Source organism: Salvelinus alpinus, chromosome 13, assembly GCF_045679555.1.
Source record: "Salvelinus alpinus chromosome 13, SLU_Salpinus.1, whole genome shotgun sequence".
NCBI lineage: Eukaryota > Metazoa > Chordata > Actinopteri > Salmoniformes > Salmonidae > Salvelinus > Salvelinus alpinus.
In genome coordinates, this window is record NC_092098.1 from 58,247,481 (window position 1) to 58,272,615 (window position 25,135).

Sequence of the window (25,135 nt, forward strand, 5' to 3'; positions counted from 1 at the left end):
TCTGGTAGGCCCGTGTCACTGGGCAGCTGGTAGCTGTGCTTCCCTTTGTAGTCCATAATAGTTTGCATGCCCTGCCACATCCGACAAGAGTCGGAGCTGGTTTAGTACTATTCAATCTTATTCCTGAATTGACGCTTTGCCTGTTTGATGGTTCATCGGAGGGCATAGCGGGATTTCTTATAAGCATCTGGGTTAGAGTCCCGCTCCTTGAAAGCGGCAGCTCTACCCTTTATCTCAGTGCGGATTTTGCCTGTAATCCATGGCTTCTGATTGGGGTATGTACGTACGGTCACTGTGGGGATGACGCCATCGATACACTTATTGATGAAGCCAGGGACTAATGTGTTGTATTCCTCAATGCCATCGGAAGAATCCCAGAACATATTCCAGTCTGTGCTAGCATAACAGTCCTGTAGCTTAGCATCTGCGTCATCTGACCACTTCCTTATTGGAGCGAGTCCCTGGTACTCCCTGGTTTAGTTTTGTTCGTAAGCAGGAATCAGGAGGATAGAGTTTTGATCAGATTTGCCAAATGGAGGGCGAGGGAGAGCGTTGTATGCGTCTCTGTGTGAGGAGTAAAGGTGGTCTAGAGTTTTTTTTCCCTCTGGTTGCACATTTAACATGCTGGTAGAAATGAGGATTTAAGTATCCCTTAAACATAAAAAACCCACGTTGGATATTTAACATGTGTTACTAGTGCCAGCTACGTACATGGATACAGGTCATGTTCCGTCGATTCTAGATGTAGCTAGCTAGGTAGTTGTCCATATGTCAAGCTATATCTCAGCTAGCTAACTGCTAGAAATGGAGGAGAAGTGCTTAACTAAATCCACCGCCACATTCAAATAGCCCAGTCAGTGCTAGCAAGTCACTCCGGTTTTTGTTGTGCTAGCAAGTCAGCCAAATGTCCCTGTTGTCTGAAATCTTCTCAGCCAAGTAAAGACGTAGTGAAGACGTCACTCGGTGCTCCTGGAGATGAGCCATGTAGAAATACATCTCAAAGTAAATGTAGCTAGCTAGCCAGATAGTAAACAGTCAAGTGTCTCCAGCCAGCTCCCGTTTGAGTGTGACGTATTAGTTGCCATTAGTCTCAGTCAAATATAACCAAAACAATAAGTCTGTGCTCCTGGAGAAGATAAAACAACATTGCTTTCATGTGAAAAGTAATATCCAAGTGGATGTCATGAAAATCAGTCCGTTGTCAGCCAGCAAATACTAGCAAATTAGCCAGCCAGCCATATATTCCTCCAGCCCGACTGCTAGCCTTCCTCGATCAGCTTCACCCTATGCGCATAGAAGACGGGGAGGGTGTAGGAGCTGAAACTTGATCCCCTTCTTGTTGAGACCGGTTTTGATGTCCTTGAATTCAGCTCGTTTCTTCACAAGGTTGGCACTCCAGGTCCGGTTAGAAGCATATATCTTGGCCACAGAATTTTGGTTCACGCTCCCTTGCCCAGCACATTGCACGTTCCTTGTCTTGGTAATAATGAAAGCGGGCTATGATTAACCTAGGTTGCTCTTGGGTTTAGAGGGATCTGTGCCCTCGGTCGAGCTCTGGCGGCTTGTCCAAGACATCTTTACCCATCACTTCCACCAGCATGTTGGAGACAAATTTCACAGGGTTGACTCCAGTCTTAATTCTCTCTGACGCCAACAATCGGATGTTTTCCCTTCTGGCATAATTCTCCAGCGAATCTACCTTGGAAAGCTGTGTTGGCTGTTTCCATGTGAGAGACAGCTCAGCAATCCGCTGTGTTGTCAATGGAGAAACCTGCTAGTGTAGTGAGGCATCGCCCAAACGTGTTGACCGTTTCGCAAAAGGCGTCAATGGAAGTTTTGGAGAGGTGTAAGCGAAGTGCTGAGGAGACAAGCCATATCCTCTTTTAGGCTACTTCTTTGTTTTGCTACCTCAGCTACAAGCGTGGTCATAGACAAGGCCTCCGACTCTGCAGGGCAGCCATTTTCAGTAGTTGGTTCGGCCTTCGACGATGTGTTGGTCGTAGCAGTTCTCTTTGGGTTGGTCTTGCTCATGGTACCATAAAAAGTGATTAAAAGAATATAACAAACTGATACATCAACATAAAAACTTACAGCGGCGTGTAAAAACTTTTAAATAAATGTTTAATTGGGTACCTTTCTCAAACACGTCTTCTTACATCGCCTGACCGGAAATCTACCATTACTACACAATACTAACTGAAATGTCAAAGTGAAAAGAAGGAAACTCGTACAGAATAAAACTATCCCAAAATATGCATCCTGTTTGCAAAAAGGCACTAAAGTAAAACTGCAAAACATGTGGCAAAGAAATTAACTTTGTCTTGAATACAAGGTGTTATGTTTGGGGCAAATCCAACATCACTGAGTACCACTTTTCATATTTTCAAGCATGGTGGTGGCTGCATCATGTTAGGGGTATGCTTGTCATTGGCAAGGACTAGGGAGTTTTTTTGGGATAAAAAAAACAGAATAGAGCTAAGCACAGGCAAAATTCTACAGGAAAACTTGTTTCAGTCTGCTTTCCAACAGTCACTGGGAGGCAAATTCACCTTTCAGCAGGACAATAACCTAAAACACAAGGCCAAATATATATGAGTTGCTTACCAAGATGACATTGAATGTTCCTGAGTGACCTAGTTACAGTTTTGACTTAAATCGTCTTGAAAATCTATGGCAAGACTTGAAAATGGCTGTCTAGTAATGATCAACAACCAACTTGACAGAGCTTGAAGAATTTTACAAAGAAATATCTGCAAATATTGTACAATCCAGGTGTGAAAAGCTCTAAGAGAGTTACCCAGAAAGATTCACAGCTGTAATCGCTGCCAAAGGTGATTCTAACATGTATTGACTCAGGGGTGTGAATACTTACGTAAATTACACATCTCTTCATTTAATTTTCAATCAATTAGCAAACATTTCTAAAAACATGTTTTCACTTTGTCATTATGGTGTACTGTAATCTATTTAATCTACGTTGAATTCAGGCTGTAACACAACTAAATGTAAAGTAAGTCCAGTGGAATAATCTGAACTGGGGTGAAAGGAGCATCTATGAACTACTTTATCCCTCCCTCAGGTATGATTTGGGCGGAGGTAAAGGAGATCTGGTCCCAGGGAGCGGGAGAATACCTCTTAGAACCCTGGAACTTCCTGGACTTCGGAATGTTGGCCATCTTCCTGGCGTCCTTCAGTTCCCGCTTCTCTGCCTATAACCACACCCACTCAGCCCAGCTATACGTCCACACACACTACACCCACCTCTCTACGCTGGACAACATCACCCTTCCACCACACGTACACTACTACACACTGGGTGAGTACACACACACACACACACACACACACACACACACACACACACACACACACACACACACACACACACACACACACACACACACCTTGGACTTGAGTCAATCATTCATTTAATGAATCAACCAACCAACCAATCAATCAATCAATCACCCCCAGCTCGTCTCTCCTGGTTGCCCTCTGACCCCCAGCTGATATCTGAGGGGCTGTATGCGGTTGCCGTGGTGCTCAGTTTCAGCCGCATCGCCTACATCCTGCCAGCCAATGAAAGCTTCGGACCGCTGCAGATATCACTAGGACGCACTGTTAAAGGTACACACACACACACACACCTAACTAATTGCTATTTATGCAGCCAGGTCCCCCATGACACAAGTCAATATTTGACGTTCGTCCATGTCTAAGGATGTCGGGAGATGACGTGGAAAGCGGCCGCTAGCAGCAACAGTGAGCGGTGTTACCTTCAAGGTTTTCCGTTTTGCTAGGGTGTTGTGGACAGGGATGGCGGATGGGCGTAAGCATCTGCCTCTGATTACGAAGTTTGCAAGTTTGAGTCCAGTGATATAAAGTTGTTTTTGGTATTTTTGTTTTAAGCCTATCCCAAACCTTAACTCTTACCTTAACCAACCAATCGGAGTTCATGCCTGAACTGAACTCCAACCTTAAAAATGCAGATTTAATGCCTAAACTTAGCCTTAAACACTTCTGAGTGTTATTCTTGGAAAAATGTTGAAATTTGACGTTTGAGAAACATGGATGAACGTCTAATTCTGACGTGAGACTGTGAGATCTAGTTGGGCTGCATGTTTCGTCACAACATTCTAATTCTGACGTGAGACTGTGAGATCTAGTTGGGCTGCATGTTTCGTCACAACATTCTTTTGAAGACTGACTCCAGACAACATGTTCTACTCGATGCCTTCTCAATTGGTGTTGATAAACAATTAGGGGGCATTGTAGTGGCTTGGAAAAACAATCACATTTCTAAACGAGGCAAATCATTAGTAGGAAAACCTTGTCATCATTGTGATGTCGTCAAATTGTCTTTAGACATAGTATAGCGTTAACTATATAGCCAAGACTGAGGGGAGACACCGGATTTTAGCTAGCTAACTTAAGCATTGCTAAGTACTTTTGACAAACCTTGATAGCTAATGACAACATTGCCATCTGTCTAAAGTAAAATTGACGACATCATAATGATGGCAAAGTTGTTTACTACTAATTATTTACTGTATTAACATTCACACCAGATTATCTCATATATAACACCAACACCACAATAACCTCTCTGTTACTCTACCAGATTATATCATATATAACACCAACACCACAATAACATCTCTGTTACTCTACCAGATTATATCATATATAAGACCAACACCACAATAACCTCTCTGTTACTCTACCAGATTATATCATATATAACACCAACACCACAATAACCTCTGTTACTCTACCAGATTATCTCATATATAACACCAACACCACAATAACCTCCCTGTTACTCTACCAGATAATATCATATATAACACCAACACCACAATAACCTCCCTGTTACTCTACCAGATTATATCATATATAACACCAACACCACAATAACATCTCTGTTACTCTACCAGATTATATCATATATAACACCAACACCACAATAACATCTCTGTTACTCTACCAGATTATATCATATATAACACCAACACCACAATAACATCTCTGTTACTCTACCAGATTATATCATATATAAGACCAACACCACAATAACCTCTCTGTTACTCTACCAGATTATATCATATATAACACCAACACCACAATAACATCTCTGTTACTCTACCAGATTATATCATATATAAGACCAACACCACAATAACCTCTCTGTTACTCTACCAGATTATATCATATATAACACCAACACCACAATAACCTCCCTGTTACTCTACCAGATAATATCATATATAACACCAACAACACAATAACCTCTCTGTTACTCTACCAGATTATCTCATATATAACACCAACACCGCAATAACCTCTCTGTTACTCTACCAGATTATATCATATATAACACCAACACCACAATAACCTATGTTACTCTACCAGATTATATCATATATAACACCAACACCACAATAACATCTCTGTTACTCTACCAGATTATATCATATATAACACCAACACCACAATAACATCTCTGTTACTCTACCAGATTATATCATATTTAACACCAACACCACAATAACCTATGTTACTCTACCAGATTATATCATATATAACACCAACACCACAATAACCTCTCTGTTACTATACCTGATTATATCATATATAACACCTGTCAGGACCCGATGCGAGAAACAGTCACTAAATCGGCAGAACCCAGAAGATGAGGCAGACACAGCAGTACTAGAGATGGTGGTTTAATAAAAAATAGATATCTTCCAAAATACAAAGAAAATCCACAAAGTGGTAAAAACAGCAAGGGAAAAACAAACCTCAAAAGACTAATACAAAATACAAAAGAACAAAACCAGAGAACCTCTGGAAAATCCAACAAGAGAAAAATATATGTTCACAACAAGGCTTGGGCTGGGGCTGGGTGCTAACATACAAACACTGAGCAAGGAACTGAGGAACACACAGGGATTAAATACTAACAAGGGAACGACATACAGGTGCAAACAATAATTAGAGCAAGGGAAAAACAAAAGGTACAAAAAAGGTGCAATGGGGACATCTAGTGACAAAAAAACAGAACAGTCCTGGCCAAAACCTGACAACACCAACACCACAATAACCTCTCTGTTACTCTACCAGATTATATCATCTATAACACCAACACCACAATAACCTCTCTGTTACTCTACCAGATTATATCATATATAACACCAACACATCAATAACCTCTGTTACTCTACCAGATTATGTCATATATAACACCAACACCACAATAACCTCTGTTAATCCTCCTGATTCTATCTTAAATAACCCAAACACGAAAATAACCACTAGGTTGCTGTAACTGATTATATCACATATAACGCTAACACCAGTGTCGTGTCTTTGGCATCATTAAACTGAAGACTTATTTATCAAATAACTCTCTGTAATTATTATTACACGATTAAACTGATTAATCATGTAACTGTAATTAACTAGGAAGTCAGGGGACCAAGGAAAATATTCAGATTACAAAGTTAAAATTTTTCTAATATAACTTTCAGATATTTTAATATCTGATCAATTAGTCTTCAAATTAATGAATTATTATTTACCTCACGTTAGTCTCATTCCAAACGTCGTAAATTGTTGGTTATCTGCACGAACCCATCCTTCACTATGAGTCATCCATACATCAATTGTCTTAAAATCATTTATTTACTAACTAAGTAATTCACAGAAATGCACAACAAACAGTAGATATGTTTACAAGGAAGTGATAGGAGATGGGGGTGTGCCCTAGTGGGCCCTAGTGGGCTAAACCGGTATGGCGGCTTGTTAGACAGAGTGATAATTATAACAATTGAAATGCTAATCCTTTGCACATGAACGCTCACTCATTCAGGAACAATTGCAATCAATATATATATTTACGCTCTGTGTGTCGTCGGGATCTCTGTTGAAAAGTTTGTTTCTGTTGGAGAGTCTGTCCGCCCTCTCTCTCTCTCTCTCTGTCGTGGGTAGAATGGATAGTTCAGAGTGACATTCATTAATGTCGTTATAGAATGGATGTTTCGGCGGTTGTCGGTCTTCGCGTTCAATGATACCGAATTTCTAGCTGCAGACTAGTAATTAATATCAAAGACTTGTTCTTATTATGTCGGTATCGATAGTCTAAGAGTTTAACCACGGGGTATGGTTAAAAGATTCAGTCATCTACTCAAACCTTAACTTATACTCAGGTTTATGGTCTCTACTCAAATCTTGGCCCTCTCGTGGTAAGCTGGTCTGCAACCTTTAGCCATCTCGTAATTGAGGTAAGCTCGGTCTGGTGATATAAAACCCCCACCTGGGTTTTCTTCGGGACTGAAGCTGGAGACTCATATCTGCCTCACTAGCTTTAAGCACCAGCTGTCAGAGCAGCTCACAGATTACTGCACCTGTACATAGCCCATCTATAATTTAGCACAAACAACGACCTCTTCCCCTACTGTATATATTTATTTATTTTGCTCCTTTGCACCCCATTATTTCTATTTCTACTTTACACATTCTTCCACTGCAAATCTACTATTCCAGTGTTTTACTTGCTATATTGTATTTACCTCGCCACCATGGCCTTTTTTTGCCTTTACCTCCCTTATCTCACCTCATTTGCTCACATTGTAAATAGACTTATTTTTCTACTGTATTATTGACTGTATGTTTTGTTTATTCCATGTGTAACTCTGTGTTGTTGTATGTGTCGAACTGCTTTGCTTTATCTTGGCCAGGTCGCAGTTGCAAATGAGAACTTGTTCTCAACTAGCCTACCTGGTTAAATAAAGGTGAAATAAAAAATAAAATACATAGAAAAAGGCTGTCTGATGCCAGGTCTTGTCTGTGCCCCTGGGGGCGTGCCAATGACTTAGTGAAACGTTTTAGGGAATTGGAGTTTCCTTCATTAAACAGTCCAAAATCACATTACACTATTTCACAAACAGTATCATCCTCACTCATTCATCTTATACAACAATTAGATGTAAACCTCATATCCGAGGCTATTGTATAAACAGCGTTATGGTAATGTGGCCGTATTGTCTCCCATGAGTTTCACAAAATTGTACCAAACGGACCAGTTCGTAGCTGGATACTTCACCGATCTTTTATACCTTCTCCAGAACATAAATGTCGTTCGGTTCTCCAGTTCTGTGAGGTGGAAGAAATTCCTTTGTTCTCTTTATGAAACTCACTCTCTCTCTATACTGTCTGGCCATGAGGAGATAATCTCCTCCAGGAATTTACGACCTCTCTGACCACAGCAGCCTGAGTGTAACAGACAGAGAGAGGGGGATGGTGCTCGCTGTACCCAAAGAGGGCAACGTCATGACACTACAAAAACCTTTCTTTTAATCTACCTGATTATATCATATATAACCCTAACTGCAACACCAAAATAACCTCTGTTAATATACCTGATTATATCACTTTCTCACCCCTCCCCTGTGTGTGTGTGTGTGTGTGTGTGTGTGTGTGTGTGTGTGTGTGTGTGTGTGTGTGTGTGTGTGTGTGTGTGTTGCAGACATCTTGAAGTTCATGGTGATCTTTATCCTGGTGTTCCTGGCGTTTATGATCGGAATGTTCAACCTCTACTCCTACTACCTGGGGGCCAAGCAGAACGATGCCTTTACCACGTAAAACATTCACACACACAGTCCTACTACCTGGGGGCCAAGCAGAATGATGCCTTTATCACGCATTACATTCACACACAGTAACAACTTCCGTGCAGCCTTTAGCTCAGCAGGCTAACTCAGATGGTTTCAACCCAGTCCGTTACATAGGGCTTTATTTTCATTCTAATGATGTTTTATTTCCAGTGGTGCTTCAAATAACATCACCATCCTCCCTTCTATTTCCCTTCCTTCCCCCCCTCCAGTCTCGAGGAGAGCTTTAAGACTCTGTTTTGGGCGATCTTCGGCCTGTCGGAGGTGAAGTCGGTAGTCATTAACAACGATCACAAGTTCATTGAGAACATCGGCTACGTGCTGTATGGTGTTTATAATGTTACTATGGTGATCGTTCTGCTCAACATGCTGATCGCTATGATAAACAGCTCTTTCCAGGAGATAGAGGTACACACACACATCCCACTACTGCTGCTACCAGACTCTTAATATGATCGGTAAATACTGCAACATTTAAGAACTTGCCCCCTAATCCCCCTGTTCTAAAACGTGTAAATATTGGACTATAAATTGTGCCTTCCTGTATTATACTGATGCTAAAATGTTTATTCTACTGAGCCATTTACTTTGTGTTCATAATCTTATATTTTATTATTTCTTATTGTTACATTGTTGAGAAGGAACCCGGAAGTAAGCATTTCATTGGACGATGTATACCATGTGTGTCCCGTACATATGATAAATAAAACTTGAAACACACCCATGCAAGCACACACATACGCACACTCAAATACATGCCTGACACACACACAGAGGCCCTGGCATTGTACGGTTTCATCAGTCATCAGACTCTCCTAAACCTGTTTAATACTCTCTTCTTCCTTCTTCTTCTCTGTTCTTCTCTCTCCCTCTCTCTCTGTCCTTCTCTCTCTCTCCACGTTCTCTGTTCTCTCCTCTCGCTCTCTCTTTCATTCTCTTACCTTCCTTCTCTCGCTCTCCTTCTCTCTCTCTCCTTCCTTCCTTCTCTCTCTCTCTCTCTCTCTCTCTCTCTTCTCTCTCCTTCCTTCTCTCTCTCTCTTCTCTCTCTTCTCTCTCTTCTTCTCTCTCTCTCCTTCCTTCTCTCTCTCTCTCTCCTTCTCTCTCTCTCTCTCCTTCTCTCTCTCCTTCTCTCTCTACCTGTTTACAGGATGATGCTGATGTGGAGTGGAAGTTTGCCCGTGCCAAGCTGTGGTTCTCCTACTTTGAGGAAGGCAGGACCCTGCCCGTCCCATTTAACCTGGTTCCTAGTCCTAAAGCAACGCTGGGCCTGGCCACTGCTGTTAGAGCGCTGCTGCAACACAGCCACACACAGCCACCTGACGGGGCGCAGCTCAACCAGGTACACACACAAACACACTTCTCTCTGTTCATCCACTGTATCAGCCTCTAGTTATGGTAGACCTCGGTCCTGTATCTGTCTCTAGTTATGGTAGATCTAGGTTCTGTATCAGCCTCTAGTTATGGTAGATCTAGGTCCTGTATCTGCCTATAGTTATGGTAGATCTAGGTTCTGTATCAGCCTCTAGTTATGGTAGATCTAGGTTCTGTATCAGCCTCTAGTTATGGTAGACCTCGGTCCTGTATCTGTCGCTAGTTATGGTAGACCTAGGTCCTGTATCAGTCTCTAGTTATGGTAGACCTAGGTCCTTTATCAGCCTCTAGTTATGGTAGATCTAGGTTCTGTATCAGCCTCTAGTTATGGTAGATCTAGGTTCTGTATCAGCCTCTAGTTATGGTAGATCTAGGTTCTGTATCAGCCTCTAGTTATGGTAGACCTAGGTTCTGTATCAGCCTCTAGTTATGGTAGACCTAGGTTCTGTATCTGCCTCTAGTTATGGTAGATCTAGGTTCTGTATCAGCCTATACTTATGGTAGATCTAGGTTCTGTATCTGCCTCTAGTTATGGTAGACCTCGGTCCTGTATCTGTCTCTAGTTATGGTGGACCTAGGTTCTGTATCAGCCTCTAGTTATGGTAGACCTCGGTCCTGTATCTGTCTCTAGTTATGGTAGACCTCGGTCCTGTATCTGTCTCTAGTTATGGTAGACCTCGGTCCTGTATCTGTCTCTAGTTATGGTGGACCTAGGTTCTGTATCAGCCTCTAGTTATGGTAGACCTCGGTCCTGTATCTGTCTCTAGTTATGGTAGACCTCGGTCCTGTATCAGTCTCTAGTTATGGTAGATCTAACTCCTGTATCTGTCTCTAGTTATGGTAGACCTAGGTACATTATCAGTCTCTAGTTATGGTAGACCTCGATCCTGTATCAGTCTCTAGTTATGGTAGATCTAGGTCCTGTATCAGTCTCTAGTTATGGTAGACCTAGGCCCTTTATCAGCCTCTAGTTATGGTAGACCTCGGTCCTGTATCTGTCTCTAGTTATGGTAGACCTCGGTCCTGTATCTGTCTCTAGTTATGGTAGATCTAGGTCCTGTATCTGTCTCTAGTTATGGTAGACCTAGGTCCTGTATCTGTCTCTAGTTATGGTAGACCTAGGTCCTGTATCTGCCTCTAGTTATGGTAGACCTAGGTCCTGTATCAGCCTCTAGTTATGGTAGACCTCGGTCCTGTATCAGCCTCTAGTTATGGTAGACCTCGGTCCTGTATCTGTCTCTAGTTATGGTAGACCTCGGTCCTGTATCAGCCTCTAGTTATGGTAGACCTCGGTTCTGTATCTGCCTGTAGTTATGGTAGACCTCGGTTCTGTATCTGCCTCTAGTTATGGTAGACCTAGGTTCTGTATCTGTCTCTAGATATGGTAGACCTCGGTTCTGTATCTGTCTCTAGTTATGGTAGACCTCGGTTCTGTATCTGTCTCTAGTTATGGTAGACCTCGGTTCTGTATCTGTCTCTAGTTATGGTAGACCTCGGTTCTGTATCTGTCTCTAGTTATGGTAGACCTAGTGCAACATGGCGCCGACAGAGACGGTCGCCTTGCTTCGAATTCTTAGGAAACTACAGTCGTGGCCAAAAGTTTTGAGAATGACACCAATATTAATTTTCAGAAAGGAAAATTTTGTTTGTATGATGGCTTTTTGCATATACATATACATATATATTTGCATATAACTAAGTGGCTCGGGGAACAAAACATCTATATTTTGGGTCCATGGCCAGGAAACTCCCCAGACCTTAATCCCATTGAGAACTTGTGTTCAATCCTCAAGAGGCGGGTGGACAAACATAAACTCACACATTCTGACAAACTCTTAAGCATTGATTATGCAAGAATGGGCTGCCATGAGTCAGGATGTGGCCCAGAAGTTAATTGACAGCATGCCAGGGCGGATTGCAGAGGTCTTGAAAGAGATGGGTCAACACTGCAAATATTGACTCTTTGCATCAACTTCATGTAATTGTCAATAACAGCCTTTGACACTTATGAAATGCTTGTAATTATACTTCAGTATTCCATAGTAACATCTGACAAAGATATCTAAAGACACTGAAGCAGCAAACTTTGTGGAAATTAATATTTGTGTCATTCTCAAAACTTTAGGCCACAACTGTATACAGTACTTAGTTTTTTTATGTATAATTTATTACATTGTTACCCCAGGAAATCTTAAGTCTCATTACATACAGCCGGGAGGAACTATTGGATATAAGAGCAACGCCAATTTACCAACATTAAGACCAGGAATACGACTTTCCCGAAGCGGATCCTCTGTTCAAACCACCACCCAGGACAATGGATCGGATCCCAGCAGGCGACCCAAAACAACGGCGCCGCAGAAAGGGCAGACAGAGCGGCCTCCTGGTCAGGCTCCGTAGACGTGCACGTCGCCCACCGCTCCAGAGTATACTACTCGCCAATGTCCAGTCTCTTGACAACAAGGTAGGCGAAATTCGAGCAAGGGTTGCCTTCCAGAGAGACATCAGAGATTGTAACATTCTCTGTTTCATGGAAACATGGTTCTCTCGGGATATGTTGTTGGAATCGGTTCAGCCACTGGGCTTCTCCATGCATTGCGCCGACAGAGATAAACACCTCTCTGGGAAGAAGAAGGGCGGAGGTGTATGCTTCATGATTAACGACTCATGGTGTAATCATAACAACATTCAGGAACTCAAGTCCTTCTGCTCACCCAACCTAGAATTCCTTACAATCAAATGCAGGCCATTTTACCTATCAAAGAGAATTCTCGTCAGTTATAGTCACAGCGGTGTACATTCCCCCTCAAGCAGACACCAAGACGGCCCTCAAGGAACTTCACTGGACTAAACTGTAAACAGGAAACCATATATCCTGACGCTGCATTTATTGTAGCTGGGGATTTTAACAAGAAAATCTGAGAACAAGGCTACCTAAATTCTATCAGCACGACGCGCAGGGGTAATACACTCGACCACGCTACTCTAACTTCCACGATGCAAACAAAGCCCTCTCCCACCCTCCCTTCAGCAAATCCAACCACGACGCCATCTTGCTCCTACCGTCTTATAGGCAGAAACTCAAACAGGATGTACCAGCGATGAGAACCATTCAATGCTGGTCTGACCAATCGGAAGCCACGCTTCAAGATTGTTTTTAATCACGCGTACTGGAATATGTTGCGGTCAGCCTCAGAGAACAACATCGACCTATACGCTGACCCGGTGAGTGAGTTTATAAGGAAGTGTATAGGAGATGTTGTACTGTGACTATTAAAACCCTAACCAGAAACCGTGAACGGATGGCGGCATTTGTGCAAAACTGAAAGTATGATCCACCGCATTTAACCATGGAAAGAGGTCCAGGAATTTGGCTGAATATAAACAGCTAACAAGGACTGCGCCCCCTCCTCCACGTGAGAAAACGTGAGAAAAACATTTAAACGTTTTAACCCTCGCAAGGCTGCTGGCCCAGACGGCATCCCCAGCCGCGTCCTCAGAACATGCTCAGAATGCCCTGCCGTGCTGTATTCCATGGAGGAAAATGCCCTGCGTAGAAGAGAAGTCCAGGTCAAAAAAAAAGTCCTCAGGTCATCTTGGAACAAAGCTGTCCTCTCCAACTCTTCCTCTGAAGAAGCTAGGCTAATTATTGAAGCAATGATGGCTTAGCAAGGCTTCTAATTGGCTAAAACAAAATCGGTTACTTTAGTTGACTACAGCATAAAAGGTCAAACTATTTCAGTGACCCTGAAATGTTGTTTCTTCTACGTTTGCACATGAAAGTAACAAGTGTTTGATGCAATAGAAAACACCATAGGCTCATCAACAAAGGCTGGAGTAAAAGGAAATGTTTATAATACATGGTTTTAAGAGGTTGTTAGACTGGGATAAATAAGCGTACCAATTCATCATCAGGGTTTCAAACGTGGGGCAAAACACATCATAGGAGTTGACCATTGGTCTGAAAACCAACCATTTGGGTTCCTGGGGCAGAGCAACAACGCACGACACCCAAATGTGAAGAGATAACGTTCAACTGTGCAACTGTAGAAAATAGGGTTGCATGGTGATGCATAAGGGTTCATATTATTGGATTTGAAAGTGGTTAACTGGAGACAAGCACTGACTGCCGATCACACCATTTTGACCAATGCGTTGTAACCTGTTTTTCACTGGTTTATAATGCATTTACAAATGATTAAATAATCATTAATAATGTAATTATAAACCTTATTGTAAAGTGTTACCAATAACGGTAATACGTATTTATATAGGTATTTAAATAGTATTAATATACTAATCGTAATAAGTATTTAATACTGTGTCTCTGTGTGTTCCAGCTGGGAGACAGTAAAGCATCAGGATACAGCAGCTCTCCGAGACCCACCAGATACCAGGTAACATACACCAGGATTATTTTAGTATTTTCATGAGCCTTATTTCTATTACAGCATATTGGATGACTGTCATTCATATTCCATTCACCCAGCTCAATGTAACATCGATAGGTTTAGGTTACTGTCATTCATATTCCATAGACAAAGCTCAATGTAACAGCGATAGGTTTAGGCTACTACATGATACTACAATTTTCCCTAAATCCATCATGCGGTTGATACAACCTAACCTATGAATGAAAGTTTACAATGTAGGCGCACAGGTCAAGAGAATTCTTAACAATCAAGGTCACAGACAGTGACATATTCAATAGCATCTTGCCTGCATCTAGCTGATAATATATATTTTTTATGTATTTAACCTTTATTTAACTAGGCAAGTCAGTTAAGAACAAATTCTTATTTACAATGACGGCCTAGGAACAGTGGGTTAACTGCCTTGTTCAGGGGCAGAACGACAGATTTTTACCTTGTCAGCTCGGGGATTCAATCTAGCCACCTTTCAGTTACTGGCCCAACGCTCTAACCACTAGGCTAGCTGCCTCCTCTAACCACTAGGCTAGCTGCCTCCTCTAACCACTAGGCTACCTGCCTCCTCTAACCACTAGGCTACCTGCCTCCTCTAACCACTAGGCTACCTGCCTCCTCTAACCACTAGGCTACCTGCCTCCTCTAACCACTAGGCTACCTGCCTCCTCTAACCACTAGGCTACCTGCCTCCTCTAACCACTAGGCTACCTGCCTCCTCTAACCACTAGGCCACCTGCCTCCTCTAACCACTAGGCCACCTGCCTCCTCTAACCACTAGGCCACCTGCCTCCTCTAACCACTAGGCCACCTGCCTCCTCTAACCACTAGGCCACCTGCCTCCTCTAACCACTAGGCCACCTGCCTCCTCTAACCACTAGGCCACCTGCCTCCTCTAACCACTAGGCCACCTGCCGCCTCTAACCACTAGGCCACCTGCCGCCTCTACCCACTAGGCCACCTGCCGCCTCTACCCACTAGGCCACCTGCCGCCTCTACCCACTAGGCCACCTGCCGCCTCTACCCACTAGGCCACCTGCCGCCTCTACCCACTAGGCCACCTGCCGCCTCTACCCACTAGGCCACCTGCCGCCTCTACCCACTAGGCCACCTGCCGCCTCTACCCACTAGGCCACCTGCCGCCTCTACCCACTAGGCCACCTGCCGCCTCTACCCACTAGGCCACCTGCCGCCTCTACCCACTAGGCCACCTGCCGCCTCTACCCACTAGGCCACCTGCCGCCTCTACCCACTAGGCCACCTGCCGCCTCTACCCACTAGGCCACCTGCCGCCTCTACCCACTAGGCCACCTGCCGCCTCTAACCCACTAGGCCACCTGCCGCCTCTAACCACTAGGCCACCTGCCGCCTCTACGCTCTAACCACTAGGCCACCTGCCGCCTCTACGCTCTAACCACTAGGCCACCTGCCGCCTCTACGCTCTAACCACTAGGCCACCTGCCGCCTCTACGCTCTAACCACTAGGCCACCTGCCGCCTCTACGCACTAACCACTAGGCCACCTGCCGCCTCTACGCTCTAACCACTAGGCCACCTGCCGCCTCTACGCTCTAACCACTAGGCCACCTGCCGCCTCTACGCTCTAACCACTAGGCCACCTGCCGCCTCTACGCTCTAACCACTAGGCCACCTGCCGCCTCTACGCTCTAACCACTAGGCCACCTGCCGCCTCTACGCTCTAACCACTAGGCCACCTGCCGCCTCTACGCTCTAACCACTAGGCCACCTGCCGCCTCTACGCTCTAACCACTAGGCCACCTGCCGCCTCTACGCTCTAACCACTAGGCCACCTGCCGCCTCTACGCTCTAACCACTAGGCCACCTGCCGCCTCTACGCTCTAACCACTAGGCCACCTGCCGCCTCTACGCTCTAACCACTAGGCCACCTGCCGCCTCTACGCTCTAACCACTAGGCCACCTGCCGCCTCTACGCTCTAACCACTAGGCCACCTGCCGCCTCTACGCTCTAACCACTAGGCCACCTGCCGCCTCTACGCTCTAACCACTAGGCCACCTGCCGCCTCTACGCTCTAACCACTAGGCCACCTGCCGCCTCTACGCTCTAACCACTAGGCCACCTGCCGCCTCTACGCTCTAACCACTAGGCCACCTGCCGCCTCTACGCTCTAACCACTAGGCCACCTGCCGCCTCTACGCTCTAACCACTAGGCCACCTGCCGCCTCTACGCTCTAACCACTAGGCCACCTGCCGCCTCTACGCTCTAACCACTAGGCCACCTGCCGCCTCTACGCTCTAACCACTAGGCCACCTGCCGCCTCTACGCTCTAACCACTAGGCCACCTGCCGCCTCTACGCTCTAACCACTAGGCCACCTGCCGCCTCTACGCTCTAACCACTAGGCCACCTGCCGCCTCTACGCTCTAACCACTAGGCCACCTGCCGCCTCTACGCTCTAACCACTAGGCCACCTGCCGCCTCTACGCTCTAACCACTAGGCCACCTGCCGCCTCTACGCTCTAACCACTAGGCCACCTGCCGCCTCTACGCTCTAACCACTAGGCCACCTGCCGCCTCTACGCTCTAACCACTAGGCCACCTGCCGCCTCTACGCTCTAACCACTAGGCCACCTGCCGCCTCTACGCTCTAACCACTAGGCCACCTGCCGCCTCTACGCTCTAACCACTAGGCCACCTGCCGCCTCTACGCTCTAACCACTAGGCCACCTGCCGCCTCTACGCTCTAACCACTAGGCCACCTGCCGCCTCTACGCTCTAACCACTAGGCCACCTGCCGCCTCTACGCTCTAACCACTAGGCCACCTGCCGCCTCTACGCTCTAACCACTAGGCTACCTGCCGCCCCATCTAAGGTGCAAGCATTAGTCCAACAGTTGCAAACGAGAGTTTCTACTGGACCAATTCAGCTATGTTAATCCCCGTTTCATTCCGTTTGAGAAACGTTTTTCAACAGAATATGCAGAATGAATACACCCCTAATCACACGCAAACACAGTTCATTTTGTAGCGGCCACATACAAACAGCATTATCACTTTTCCCGTTGTAATTCCTTCTCTGATCTACACGCTCTCCTCCTCTAACCTTTTCCCTTCGCTTGTGGACTTCAGTGCACAACACATCAGCTGTATGTGACCAGGTGAAAAACCCTTTCCAAGTCAAAGCTTCATATCATACCCTCTAACTTCTACACACAGCCTACACCATATTATCTAACGTCATAGTCAACATAGCTAACAGAACTAATGCATTAGTAAACTTTCTACAATCATGCAGTACAGTCAGCAAGCATTTTAGCAGTTACACCGGAGTGCCCTGGTGGCAATAAATGAATACAACCAAAAGCTTACCTTGACTTGTAAGAGTTCCAGTGTTGGACAGCCAGTTAGCTAACGTAGCATCCCTCTCTGTTTTGAGCCGGGTGTTTGATTAGGCTAAACCAGCTAGCTAGATAAAGTAGCTAAGTAGGTAAAAGTGAGAGAAAAAAATACTACGAAATATAGCTAGCTCTCTCTCTCCCTTTCTCTTGCCTCTCAATAATTTTTTAAGAAATGTATTTGTTCAAAACTGTTCAACTATTTCCTTTCTCTCTCTGAGTCAACTACTCACCACATTTTATGCACTGCAGTGTTAGCTAGCTGTAGCTTATGCTTTCAGTACTAGATTAATTCTCTGATCCTTTGATTGGGTGGACACCATGTCAGTTCATGCTGCAAAAGCTCTGATAGGTTGGAAGACGTCCTCTGGATGTTGTCATAATTATGGAAGGGGGATGAGAACAATGAGCCTCCTGGGTTTTGTATTGAAGTCAATGTACCCAGAGGAGGACGGAAGCTAGCTGTCCTCCGGCTACACCATGGTGCTACCCTACAGAGCGCTGTTGAGGCTACTGTAGACCTTCATTACAAAACAATGTGTTTTAATCAATTATTTGGTGACGTGAATATGCAGTATTTAGTATATTTTCATCCCAAAAAATGTAATGTTTTACTATTTACATTTTTATGAAAATCACTGAAGAGGATGGTCCTCCCTTCCTCCTCTGAGGAATCGCCACTCACTCACTCACTCACTCACTCACTCACTCACTCACTCACTCACTCACTCACTCACTCACTCAGTCACTCACTCAGTCACTCACTCACTCACTCACTCACAATACCAGGTTACAATAATGAATGTATATTTTGTAAGTTTATCTGTTCAGTGTGTGTGTCTGTTGCAGAAGATCATGAAGCGCCTTATAAAACGTTACATCATCAAAGCCCAGACGGACAAAGAAAATGACGAGATCAACGAAGGTGACACACACACACACACACTTCAGTGAGAAGCAATGCCGAGTAGTTTTGAAACTTTACTCAACGTGAACTGTATGGTCTGTCTGTGTCTATGTGTGTGTCTGTGTGTGTGTCTGTGTGTGTAGGTGAGCTGAAGGAGATTAAGCAGGATATCTCCAGTCTGCGTTATGAGCTGCTGGAGGACAAGAATCACAACATGGAGGAGCTGCAGGAGCTTCTGGGGAGGCTGAGAGAGACTGACAACACACACAACACACACCAAACAGAGGAACACACACAATAACACACACACCACACAATAACACACACACACACCACACAGAGTAACACACACAATAACACACACACACCACACAGAGTAACACACACAACACCACACAGAGTAACACACACAACACACACAAGTTTTAAGAAACAGGCCCTGGTTTCAGCTGCTGCATTGATGTCCTTCCTACCGTCTTTCCAAGTACCACCTGGACTCAGCAGAACGTACAGTAATGAGTATATCTTCTGTTCCCTGAAAGAGGGAAACCACGTACAACACAGCTATGGGGAGTTCCCGCCCTCTACTGATCGGTACGCCACCCCCTGGGCCCAGTACACCTTGTCAAGCTGCATCCTAAAAAAATGACAGTGTTTCTTAGGGAGCTGGTTGGGGTTAGTCATCCCTTTGTTATCCAACGGGTCTAGGTAGCCAGCTAGCTTCTCATCCACCGGAGGCATGTGGAAAACCCCCGCCCCCTCCATATCCGTGAAGTGGAAATTATCCATGCAACATCAGCCCAGGTTGTCTTAAGCTCATCGAAAGAGTCTGGAAAAAGAGGCAAGCGGTGCAGGACTGCGGATAGCACCAGTAGCAGGCAGGACTGGGGATAGCACCAGTAGCAGGCAGGACTGCGGATAGCACCAGTAGCGGTGCAGGACTGTGGATAGCACCAGTAGCAGGCAGGACTGCGGATAGCACCAGTAGCAGGCAGGACTGCGGATAGCACCAGTAGCAGGCAGGACTGCGGATAGCACCAGTAGCAGGCAGGATTGGGGATAGCACCAGTAGCAGGCAGGACTGCGGATAGCACCAGTAGCAGGCAGGATTGGGGATAGCACCAGTAGCAGGCAGGACTGAGGATAGCACCAGTATCAGGCAGGATTGGGGATAGCACCAGTAGCAGGCAGGACTGCGGATAGCACCAGTAGCAGGCAGGACTGCGGATAGCACCAGTAGCAGGCAGGACTGAGGATAGCACCAGTAGCAGGCAGGACTGCGGATAGCACCAGTAGCAGGCAGGACTGCGGATAGCACCAGTAGCAGGCAGGACTGCGGATAGCACCAGTAGCAGGCAGGACTGCGGATAGCACCAGTAGCGGTGCAGGACTGCGGATAGCACCAGTAGCGGTGCAGGACTGCGGATAGCACCAGTAGCGGTGCAGGACTGCGGATAGCACCAGTAGCAGGCAGGACTGCGGATAGCACCAGTAGCGGTGCAGGACTGCGGATAGCACCAGTAGCAGGCAGGACTGCGGATAGCACCAGTAGCAGGCAGGACTGCGGATAGCACCAGTAGCAGGCAGGACTGCGGATAGCACCAGTAGCAGGCAGGACTGTGGATAGCACCAGTAGCAGGCAGGACTGCGGATAGCACCAGTAGCAGGCAGGACTGCGGATAGCACCAGTAGCAGGCAGGACTGCGGATGGCACCAGTAGCAGGCAGGACTGCGGATAGCACCAGTAGCGGTGCAAGACTGCGGATAGCACCAGTAGCAGGCAGGACTGCGGATAGCACCAGTAGCAGGCAGGACTGCGGATAGCACCAGTAGCAGGCAGGACTGCGGATGGCACCAGTAGCAGGCAGGACTGCGGATGGCACCAGTAGCAGGCAGGACTGCGGATGGCACCAGTAGCAGGTATTTTCACCAAACCTGGATGCCTTCCACCGCGGGGTGAGGACAGCCCCTCCGCTGACAACCGCTCTGCGACATAAATAAATGAGCGGTGCACTAGAAGCAAGGGATTCCATAGCAAGGACGTGTGGCTGCCCCGAAGACAAACCCTCAATCTTCTTTTAAGAACCCCCCCAGAACAGACCAGACACAACAGCATCATCTGAAAGTGAGTCCGGATCAACCCCGTATACTGCAACTCAGACTCCGCCGAAGTACAGGCACCCAGGAGAGGAAGGCCAAATTCAGTCCCACAAAGCCTTCTAAGGAAGCTTACACACGAGAGAGCGAGAGAGCGAGAGCAAGAGCGAGAGAGAGAGCTTGTAGGCATCTGGCACGAGACATTTTGCCCTCCAATGTTTAAAAAAAAAAAAGAAATGAGTGAATTGTTCTGTTCAGCTCGAGGTGAAGAACATTCCTCTGGTTTTTCACCTGTGGAGGCGGGGCTTCTGGTGAGGCATGGTGTTCATTGGCCTTGTCAGGTGTGATTCTAATGTTCTTCACCTGTGGAGGCGGGGCTTCTGGTGAGGCATGGTGTTCATTGGCCTTGTCAGGTGTGATTCTAATGTTCTTCACCTGTGGAGGCGGGGCTTCTGGTGAGGCATGGTGTTTCATTGGCTTTGTCAGGTGTGATTCTAATGTTTTTCAGTAGAAGGATCTAGCGGGCAAACTCCCCATAGCTGTGTTGAACCAAGTTGACCGACTGAAGAGGAACCAGCAAACACATACAGGGACTTCTGCAGTAGACATGCCACTGACAACAACTTAACATGTCCTGCACTTCAGCCAAAAACATGAGGATGCTTTCAGAATGTGGATGCTTTATTGTGCTGTAATCCAGGGGACATGACACCTACAAGTCAAAGAGACAGGCTCTTACCATTTAGATCAGCTATTCCCTAACTGGGGTACTCACTGTACGCCAAATAAAAATGTGATTCACTTTTTTTCCCACATTTTCAAACAGTCCATTTATATTTTCCAACAGGGCTATACATTTGGGTAAGATTTTTTCTCGCCAGAGTCGCCTTGTTTCACTGCCAAAAATACAATGTAACCATCTAGTGTTCAGAGAAATAACAACACAATGTCAAATACAGGTAGCCTAGCCAAATAATTAACGTCCAATCACATTAACCGTTACTCTCTGCGGGAATTCCACTAACGATCCATATGTAGCCAAACGTAGCTGCTGCTCATGTTGGTATCTGTACTGATGGAGCAAAAGCCATGACAGGGAGACATAGTGGAGTGCAAGCAGTTTGTCCCGACGCCACTTGGGTACACTGCAGCATCCACCGAGAAGCTCTTGCTGCCAAGGGAATGCCTGACAGCTTGAAAGACGTTTTGGACACTACAGTGAAAATGGTTCACTTTGTTAAAGCAAGGCCCCTGAACTCTTGTGTATTTTCTGCACTATGCAATGATATGGGCAGCGACCATGTAACGTTTTTACAACATACAGAAGTGCGCTGGTTATCAAGGGACAAAGTATTGACACGTTTTTTAAAATTGAGAGACGAGCTTAAAATTTTCTTTACTGACCATAATTTTCACTGTCTGACCGCTTGCATGATGATGAGTTTCTCACACCACTGGCCTATCTGGGGGAGTTTTTTTCTCACCTGAATGATCTGAATCTAGGATTACAGGGACTGTCCGCAACTATATTCAATGTGCGAGACAAAATTGAGGCTATGATTAAGAAGTTGGAGCTCTTCTATTTCCATCATTGGAAATGATTTTTTTCTGTGCAAATGAACTCAAGCTTACGGACAATGTCAAATGTGATATAGCGAAGCACCTGAGTGAGTTGGGTGCACAGGTACTTTCCCAAAACGTTACGGAGGTACTTTCCCGAAACGGAAGACACAAACTGGATTCGTTATCCCTTTCATGCCCTGACTCCAGTCCACTTAACGATATCTGAACAAGAGAGCCTCATCGAAATTGCAACAAGCGGTTCTGTGAAAATTTTATTTAATCAGAAGCCACTGCCAGGTTTCTAGATTGGGCTGTGCTCAAAGTATCCTGCCTTGGCAAATCGCGCTGTTAAGACTCTGATGCCCTTTGCAACCACGTACATATGTGAGAGTGGATTCTCAGCCCTCACTAGCATGACAACTAAATACAGGCACAGACTGTGTGTGGAAAATGAGACATGTGCATCCTTTCAAACACACCCTTTCTCATTAACTTGTGGTGAGTTATTCACAATTTTCAGTTAACAAATAAGGTTTTATTTTTAAGTTAGTTAAATAAAGAGCAAAATTATTGATTATTATTATTTGTGCTCTGGTCCTATAAGAGCTCTTTGTCACTTCCCACGAGCCGGGTTGTGACAAAAACTCACACTCATTCTTATGTTTAATAAATGTATGGTATAGTGTGTGTGTGGCAGGCTTACAATGATGGCAAAAAACAACATTTGAGAGTACGCTGACCCTGGTGCTAGAGGGGGTACAGCTGGAGGTTGAATGTTTAAAGGGGTCGGGACTTTAACAGTTTGGTTATCACTGAGCTAGATTATGTGTTTTTAGTGCTTTCTTATTTTTAGTGTGGAGTCAATAAAATATTTTTATCAAAAAATATGTTTTGTTTGTGATTTTTCTGTCCTGCATAGTTCCCTCTACAGGAGGGTTTGATACTGGAAGTCCTGCCACTCATTTAGACGCTAGTTCAGAAATGACTGCTCCCACACAGGTACTTTACATGAATTGTATTGAATCACTGTAATATCAAGTCCACCACACTAGTACATTGATGGAGCCTATGAAATGGCCAACTGTTAAAATATGAGGTTATTAAAAAAAGGCCTTAAAATGCCCAAAATAGTCAACTATATTCCACAAATGATACAAAACAAGGTCAAGGAACATAATGTAAGAAATACTGTGTTCATATTCAATCCTTTTCAATGAAGTCACTAACAGGGATGTAAACTAATTTGTTCAAAACATTTGAGAGAAATTAGCGTTTTGTGCGTATGGCACATTTCTGTGATTTTATTTCAGCTCATGGATCAACACTTTACATGTTGTGTTTATATTTTTGGTTCAGTTTGTAAACCGTTCTGAAGCTACAGACTTTTCTTTTCATGAGAAGAATGATTTTCGGGATGTCTCATGGTCTGATACACACCGCTCTGTCACCTTTCACCGCAGATGGCATGTCTCATGGTCTGATACACACCGCTCTGTCACCTTTCACCGCAGATGGGCTGTCTCATGGTCTGATACACACCGCTCTGTCACCTTTCACCGCAGATGGCATGTCTCATGGTCTGATACACACCGCTCTGTCACCTTTCACCGCAGATGGCATGTCTCATGGTCTGATACACACCGCTCTGTCACCTTTCACCACAGATGGGATGTCTCATGGTCTGATACACACCGCTCTGTCACCTTTCACCGCAGATGGCATGTCTCATGGTCTGATACACACCGCTCTGTCACCTTTCACCGCAGATGGGATGTCTCATGGTCTGATACACACCGGTCTGTCACCTTTCACCACAGATGGGATGTCTCATGGTCTGATACACACCGCTCTGTCACCTTTCACCGCAGATGGGATGTCTCATGGTCTGATACACACCGCTCTGTCACCTTTCACCTCAGATGGGATGTCTCATGGTCTGATACACACTGCTCTGTCACCTTTCACCGCAGATGGGATGTCTCATGGTCTGATACACACCGCTCTGTCACCTTTCACCACAGATGGGATGTCTCATGGTCTGATACACACCGGTCTGTCACCTTTCACCACAGATGGGATGTCTCATGGTCTGATACACACCGCTCTAGCTCTGTCACCTTTCACCGCAGATGGGATGTCTCATGGTCTGATACACACCGCTCTGTCACCTTTCACCTCAGATGGGATGTCTCATGGTCTGATACACACCGCTCTGTCACCTTTCACCGCAGATGGGATGTCTCATGGTCTGATACACACCGCTCTGTCACCTTTCACCGCAGATGGGATGTCTCATGGTCTGATACACACCGCTCTAGCTCTGTCACCTTTCACCACAGATGGGATGTCTCATGGTCTGATACACACCGCTCTAGCTCTGTCACCTTTCACCACAGATGGGATGTCTCATGGTCTGATACACACCGCTCTGTCACCTTTCACCGCAGATGGGATGTCTCATGGTCTGATACACACCGCTCTGTCACCTTTCACCACAGATGGGATGTCTCATGGTCTGATACACACCGCTCTGTCACCTTTCACCGCAGATGGGATGTCTCATGGTCTGATACACACCGCTCTGTCACCTTTCACCGCAGATGGGATGTCTCATGGTCTGATACACACCGCTCTAGCTCTGTCACCTTTCACCGCAGATGGGATGTCTCATGGTCTGATACACACCGCTCTGTCACCTTTCACCACAGATGGGATGTCTCATGGTCTG

General features: G+C 45.4%; 1 protein-coding gene across 1 annotated transcript in view; it reads left to right on the forward strand.

Annotated features, from left to right (window-relative positions):
• LOC139537980 (short transient receptor potential channel 6-like) overlaps positions 1 to 23,276 on the forward strand; it is a 76,525-nt gene extending 53,249 nt beyond the window's left edge. The window contains exons 10-17 of the mRNA XM_071339911.1: positions 3,080 to 3,316; positions 3,475 to 3,627; positions 8,528 to 8,639; positions 8,885 to 9,080; positions 9,820 to 10,011; positions 14,384 to 14,440; positions 18,690 to 18,765; positions 18,891 to 23,276. Coding sequence (XP_071196012.1) covers positions 3,080 to 3,316; positions 3,475 to 3,627; positions 8,528 to 8,639; positions 8,885 to 9,080; positions 9,820 to 10,011; positions 14,384 to 14,440; positions 18,690 to 18,765; positions 18,891 to 19,048 — 1,181 coding nt within the window. The 3' untranslated portion in view covers positions 19,049 to 23,276. The remainder of the gene's footprint in view (positions 1 to 3,079; positions 3,317 to 3,474; positions 3,628 to 8,527; positions 8,640 to 8,884; positions 9,081 to 9,819; positions 10,012 to 14,383; positions 14,441 to 18,689; positions 18,766 to 18,890) is intronic.
• The last annotated feature ends 1,859 nt before the right edge of the window (positions 23,277 to 25,135 follow it).